Raw genomic sequence first — 7469 nt, 5'->3', positions numbered from 1 at the left:
CAATAGGGCTTTTAATTACCTTAATTGGCCCTTTAATCATGGGCGGCTGCTGTTGCAACTCCCACACGTGCCTGCCGACTTCAATATTACACGCATATGCGATGACGTCGGGGCACACGCCCAACGTCATTTTGCGCAATTTTACATATGTTCGGATTGGGCGCATGCCCGAACTCAGAACGCGAGATTCAGCCACTGTGTCTCACTGTATATCACACTGATCTGGAACACTGTGTCTCACTGTATATCACACTGATCTGGAAATCTGTCTCACTGTATATCACACTGATCTGGAACAATGTGTCTCACGGTATATCACACTGATCTGGAACACTGTGTCTCACTGTATATCACACTTATCTGGAGATCTGTCTCACTGTATATCACACTGATCTGGAACACTGTGTCTCACTGTATATCACACTGATCTGGAACACTGTGTCTCACTGTATATCACACTGATCTGGAACACTGTGTCCTACTGTATATCATACTCATCTGGAACACTGTCTCACTGTATATCACACTGATCTGGAACACTGTCTCATTGTATATCACACTGATCTGGAACAGTGTGCCACTGTATATCACACTGATCTGGAACACTGTGTCTCACTGTATACCACACTGACCTGAAACTGTGTCTCATTGTATATCACATTGATCTGGAACACTGTGCCGTACAGTATATCGCACTGAACTGGAACACTGTGTCTCGGTGTATATCACACTGATCTGGAACACTGTCTCTCACTGTATATCACACTGATCTGGAACACTGTGTCTCACTGTATATCACACTGATCTGGAACACTGTGTCTCACTGTATATCACACTGATCTGGAACACTGTGTCTCACTGTATATCACACTCATCTGGAACACTGTGTCTCACTGTATATCACACTGATCTGGAACACTGTCTCATTGTATATCACACTGAACTGGAACACTGTGTCTCATTGTATATCACATTGAACTGGAACACTGTGTCTCACTGTATATCACACTGATCGGGAACGCTGTGTCTCACTGTATATCACATTGAACTGGAACACTGTGTCTCACTGTATATCACACTGATCTGGAACACTGTGTCTCACTGTATATCACACTGATCTGGAACACTGTGTCTCACTGTATATCACACTGATTGGGAGCACTGTGTCTCACACTGATCTGGAACACTGTATATCATGCTCATCTGGAACACTGTCGCAATGTATATCACACTGATCTGGAACACTGTCTCACTGTATATCACATTGATCTGGAACACTGTGTCTCATTGTATATCACATTGAACTGGAACACTGTGTCTCACTGTATATCACACTCATCTGGAACACTGTGTCTCACTGTATATCACACTGATCTGGAACACTGTTTCTCACTGTATATCACACTGAACTGGAACACTGTTTCTCACTGTAAATCACACTGAACTGGAACACTGTTTCTCACTGTTTCTCACTATATATTACACTGATCTGGAAAACTCTCGCTGTATATTACGTTGATTTGTAACACTGTCTCACTGTAGCTCACACTGATTTTGAACACTGTGTCTCACTGTATATCACACTGATCTGGAACATTGACAATGTATACTATACGAATGTGGGACACTGTCACTCTATGGATAATGACCTTGCACTGTGTCTCAGTGTATCGGAGCCGGATTGAATTTTGAGGACAGGCTCTGTCACGTCACCCGCACCCTTGCACAAATCTAAGTAATAAATGCCAATGGAATTGATACTTATTTAACTAACCAATCAATTGCAACTATTATTAAAACTAGTTGATGCGGAAAAGTGAACAATAAACAGCGTTTGTACTACATCCGGTGATATGATGGATTCAGACAACATTTCGTTCTCATTGGTATTCCCACAAATCAGTTTTAAAAATAAATCAGCAAGTGCGGGCTCAGTGCAGAGTGATCGAGGCTGGCAGCCGGGTAAAGGGGTTGATCGGCTGAGAGTCTGCATTGCGCTTTGAAATGATTAAGATGAGAGAGAATCGGAGGCTTGGGAGTCGGGAGAGTGGGCCTGGAGTGAGCCGAGCAGTCAGATAGAGATCCTCTCCGTAACACATCACTCCTTTCCATTTAATCCCTGGAAGGCGATTCCCCTCCCTCCCGGTGAATTCTCAGGCTGGGTGTGTTGGTATAGGCTCCTGAACAAATGCTCCCCTTCCACCAATCGTCCCAAGACAATTTAACACCACCCCTGATGTTTGGGAACTTCTTCCAGTGCCTGGCAGACTGACCCAACACACGGGGAAGGGAAGAGGCAGGGCGGCGGGGAAAGCAGTGAGCATTCAGAAGGCGGGTGGGTGTGGATGTCCCAGCCTTGGGGAGCGGGGGGGGGGGGGAGGGAACCGCTTACAGAGTGCGAGAGGAAACAAATCCAGGGAGTGATTTTTAAATCCTCCCCTCCTGGGTGTAGTCGCTGCCTGACTAGTTCAGTGGTTCAGTCCATGGATTCTAGCAGAATGTGACGCTACCTTCTAGCTTTTTTTAAAAAGCGAAGTGATTTATTTATCAATTGGACCTGCAAAGTTTTTGTTACTGAGCAGCAGCTGATAAGGAATCACAACATTGGAGAGAGGGAAGGGGAAGAGAAAGTTGCATTGAAAAATCTTTTGACATCGCACGCTTGTTTGTTACTGCTGTTTCATGTGAAGGGACAGTGTAGATAGTATGTGAGACAGACAGAGAGCGAGAGAGAGACCGCTGGTCTGCCGGTGTTGGTATCTCTCTCACTCTCTCCAGTGTAAATCTCGGTCAGCCTGACTTTTTTTTAAACCCGGCATTTAAAGGGAGGGTATGAGCCCAGCTCGGAGAGGAGGACCGCGGACTGTGTGAAGAGTAGGCAGCCCCTCCGGCCATGGAAACCCAGCATCAAGTCTCCACTCCGCCGCCGCAATGTAAGTTTTCTCATCAGTTTCAGCCGCCACCCCTCTTCCCCCGGTGGAAACTGACCCTCCGCATTTTCTCAATGTAAAAACCGTTCGATATCTATTCCAAGCGGATAGGGTTACACACCTTCCCCTGGCTATGCAGTCACCATCCAGCCCCGAGGTTGGAGATAGAGAATCGATGCGGTAACATTTTTTTAATACTGAAATGTATCCAGGGCCAGGGATACACAAGGATGGGCTACTATATACTACCCTCCCCCCACTTTTTTTAAAACATGGACGTGTGCATTTGCGGTGTAATGAGTTTTAAATCGAATCGTACCGATTTCTTAAGTGTGAGGGGCGTGAATCCTGGCACCGTGCTGTTTATATCCCCCACACTCTCTCGGCTGGAGTGAGTTATCGTTCACATTCCTCTCCATGTATTTTCTCCCTCTGGCCCGCTCAGTCTGGCTTTAGCAACTGCCCCACCCTCCCCGTCTGCTTTAACTTTATATAGGGTCACTGCATCGGAATCCTGTAAAGAGGGACCGGCTGCAAGGTTTTTTAGTTTAAGCACGCTTCTGATGGACAGAAATCGCCCCCCCCCCCCCCCCCCCCCACCAAAAAAAAATTGCAGTTTGTTGGCGGAGGGGGTTTAATCCTCTGTCCTCGATACAATGCAGCTCGGCCGATGGGTCAGTCGAGTCCTACAGAGCGAGGCCACAGTTCACCCGAGCTAACATCACCATTTACCCCAGACTGAGAGAGAGAGGACATGGGGAGACCCAGACAGGGTATCACGGTGTCCAGATTTACAGGTCCCAGCATGCGTCTTTTTTCTGTATTTGGTACCTCAAAATGTGAAGTTATAATTGAATTTAAAACCTGCCCTGTATTCGGTTTGAATTCTCTCCCATCATCTCTCTACGAGCAGCTGCACGATTTCATCTCGCACACGCAGTAGTCCAGAGACACCAGCAAAGGTGGACTCTTTCTCCACCTCCTCTCTTGTACTCTTCCCCGGACCTTCCCCATTCCCCCATCTCCCCTCCTGCCCTTTTCCCTTCCCTGCTATCTCCCCTCCTGTGATCTCACCACCTCCCTTCCTGTGAGTCTGTTTTTGAAAATGTTTGTGGGGTCACATTCCAATTAATGGTTTTAAGAGGGAGGTGGATTTTTTTTTAGTCCCTCTGTCTATGGTGGGACATTCACTGTGCAACGGTCAAATTTCATTTTGCTAAAGTGTGAAGTCAGAGTCAGTCTGGGACTTTACAACCATCCTGCATCAGCCATCAAGTGTGTTTTTAGCATAATCTGGAGGGAGGACGAACCATATCTGCATCACAACTGATGCTGAACCAAGGTGATGTGGATTGACTGTTAATGAGCAGTGATGGCTGGTCTAGAACTACAGAAACAAAGATATCAGAGGTTTTTCAGAGGCAAATACAAAACAGAGAATGCTGGAAATACCCAGCAGGTCAGGTAAGCTCTGATGAAAGGTCACTACCTGAAACATAGACTTTGTTTCTTCCTCCACAGATGCTGCTTGACCTGCTGAGTATTTCCAGCACTTCCTGTTTTTATTTCAGATTTTCAGTATTCGTGGGTATTTTGATTTGATAGAGCTGTGCAAAACCAAGGAGTCTGGAGAGAGTAGATAGGGAAAAACAGTTCCCATTAGTAGAAGGATTGAGAAAGAGAGGGCAAGGATTTAAGGTAAATGGCAAAAGAAGCAATGGTGACTTGAACATTTTCACACAGCGAGCGGTTAAGACCCAGAATGAGCTGCTTGAGAATTTGGTGGGGGCAGGTTCAATTGAGGCTTTCAAAAGAGGATTGGATCATTTTTGGAAAAGGAAGAATGGTGCAGGATTATGAGGAGAAACGAGGTGGTGAATTGCTCATTTGGAGAGCTAGTACAGAGACGATGGATCAAATGGCCTCCCTCTGTGCTGTAAAAATTGGAGAGTCTTTAATTCTGTAATTTGTTGTGCTAGCAATTCTAGTAGCTTTAGCTTGGGGTTCTCACAATGGCCTATTGAAAGATTTCCATTTATATAGCGCCTTTTTTAACCTCACTATGTCCTAAAGCACTTTCCAGCCAGTGAAGTATTTTGATGTGTAGTCATTGATGTAATTTGGGAAACGTGACAGCCGATTTGGGCACAGCAAGCTCCCACAAACAGCAGTCTGAAAATTACAAGATGATCTGATTTTGTGATGTTGATTGATGGATCAATATTATCTAGGACACTGGGATGAGCTCCCCTGTTCTTCTTTGCAATAGTGCGATGGGATCTTTTATGTTCAAATGAGGGACCAAACTGAGTTATTGTCTCATCCAAAAGACAGCACCTCCAGCAGTTCAGTGGTCCCTTAGTTCAACCTCTGACTTGGAGGCAGGAATGCTACCATTGAGCCACGGCTGACGTTGCTCGAGTCACTGCTCATGCTGTTTCCTGAATGACTGACTGTGGTGCACTGATTACTGTGTTTCTTTCAACCCTGTCTGTAATGTAGACCATTGTAATAAAAAAAACCGAAATTCTCAGCAAGTCTGGCAACATCTGTAGTGAGAGAAGCAGAGCGAATGTTCCAGATGTGACCTTTCATCAGAACTGAGAAATGTGTGAAAGAGGGAAATGTGGGAAGGAGAACCACAGGGAAGGGCTGTGATAGGGCGGAGGGCAGGAGAGAATAAATGATCAAAGATTTCATGGTGCAAGACAAAAGGGAGCAGTAATGGGATAGAAATAAAAACTGGGGCTAGAGGAGGTGTGAATGGCAGGACAGCAGGCATCCAAACATAATGTAAAGGAATTAGGAAAGAAACAAGGAGGGGATAAAAAACAAACCAAGAAAATAACATGGGGGCAGATCTAAAGTTGTTAAACTCAATGTTGAGTCCAGAAGGCTGTAAAGTGCCCAGTCAAAAGATGAGGTGCTGCTCCTTGAGCCTATGTTGAGCTTCTCTGGAACAGTGCAGCAGACCAAGGATGGAGAGGTCAGAATGACAGCAAGGTGGAGAATGGAAATGACATGTGACTGGAAACTTGGGTTGTGCTTCCGCAAAGCAATCACTCAGTGTTCGTTTGGCCTCCCCATTGTGGAGGACACCACATTATGAGTGCTGAATATGTTACACTAAATTGAAAGAAGTACAAGTACATTTCCATTTCACTTGGAAAGGAGTGTTTGGGTCCTTTGGACTGAGAAAAGAGTGGAGGTAAAAAGTCAGGTGGCTTACATGGAAAGGTGTTGCAGGATAGAGAGGGAGGTGCTGGGGCGATAGACAAGTGGACCAGGGTGTTGGGGAGGGAATGGACCCTTTTGAATGCTGGGAGGGGAAGATGTATTTGGTGGTGGCATCTCACTGGAGGTGGCAGAAATGGCAGAGGAAGAAGATGTGGCTGTAAAAGTGAGTTTTGGTTTTGGATAAACCTCTATATCTCTGTGCTGACTACAGTTGAACCCTTCACTCTCGAAACTGGTCCTATTGAATATTGGTATATTATTAATGTATTTACATTTGTCTGGGATGTTTCCCTACATCAAAGAGTGAGGAATGTGCAAACCACTGTGAATTCTTCCCTCTCCAGTTGTTTGTGTGCCAACACCTTGATCAGTGCTGAGGAACCGGGGTAAGATGGATGCTTGGTCTTGCATGTGCTGCTGATGATTGAAGTAGTGATTGGCTTCAGGCAATCTTGGGGAAATGAAGATCTGCTGTGATGAGCTTTAATCTGGTCGTTGAGTGTCCCACAGGTGCTCTGAGGACAATATAGGGTGATTTAGACTGTAACATGTGGTCTGTAAGTTGCATTTCCTGAATAATTCACATCCATAGAGGTGAAGTCCAGAGGTTCCATTGAAGTGAAAGCTGATTTCAGAGTCTCAGTGAGAGACATGCTGCATAATCAGATGGAAATGGAGCATTTAACAGATCGGTGATCATCCCCATATTCATCCCATAGTTGGTTCTGGCTAAACATTGGGTGTGTAATGCTGGGGTTAGTTGCTGTGATGAGTCAGAGACAAGTGGAAACGGCAACTTGTGCACGCCAGTGAATCATCTGTTTATGGGGAGGTCCACTGTCAGCATTAAGCAGTGTGAGATGTGAAGTTAATTTAACGTTCTCGAGCATTGCCGTGGAAACCTTGCCTTCTCATGACGGAATCATCCATGACTCTGCTGGCCATATTCTAACTTCCACCAAGTCCAGCTCAACCCTTGCTCCTTGTTCTCACTGTTTTGCATTGGCGTCCTGTCCACCAATGCTATACATTTAAAATTCTCACCCCTCCTCTGGTCCTAAACCCCCTCAGAACTCTGGCCCCTGATTTCCTACACCTCACCATTTGCAACGATTCCTTCAGGCATCTGTGCCCTAAACTCTGGAATTCCCTCCCTAAATCTCTCCGTGCTCTCCTCCTTCAAGTCAATCTTTAAAAGTACCTTTGCGACCAAGCTTTTGACCGCCTGTTGTAACATTACCTTCTTTGCTTCAGTATCAAATTTAATTTGATTAGGGCCTTGTGATGGAACTATATCATTGC

The 7469-nt window shown here is 45.4% G+C and overlaps 1 protein-coding gene across 2 annotated transcripts in view; it reads left to right on the top strand.

The window, feature by feature from the left end:
- The first annotated feature begins 2439 nt into the window (after positions 1–2439).
- map7d1a (MAP7 domain containing 1a) overlaps positions 2440–7469 on the top strand; it is a 155022-nt gene continuing 149992 nt past the window's right edge. Inside the window, exon 1 of one of the 2 annotated variants that reach the window (XM_041212134.1) lies at positions 2440–2933. In XM_041212134.1, the coding sequence (XP_041068068.1) occupies positions 2894–2933 (40 nt within the window). In that variant the 5' untranslated portion in view covers positions 2440–2893. The remainder of the gene's footprint in view (positions 2934–7469) is intronic. The other variant, XM_041212135.1, reaches the window with a different exon arrangement.

The sequence above is a fragment of the Carcharodon carcharias genome, chromosome 19 (assembly GCF_017639515.1).
Source record: "Carcharodon carcharias isolate sCarCar2 chromosome 19, sCarCar2.pri, whole genome shotgun sequence".
In the NCBI taxonomy this organism is placed as follows: Eukaryota; Metazoa; Chordata; class Chondrichthyes; order Lamniformes; family Lamnidae; genus Carcharodon; species Carcharodon carcharias.
Note: the sequence above shows the minus strand (reverse complement) of the source record. Positions and strands in the feature narration are given on the sequence as shown.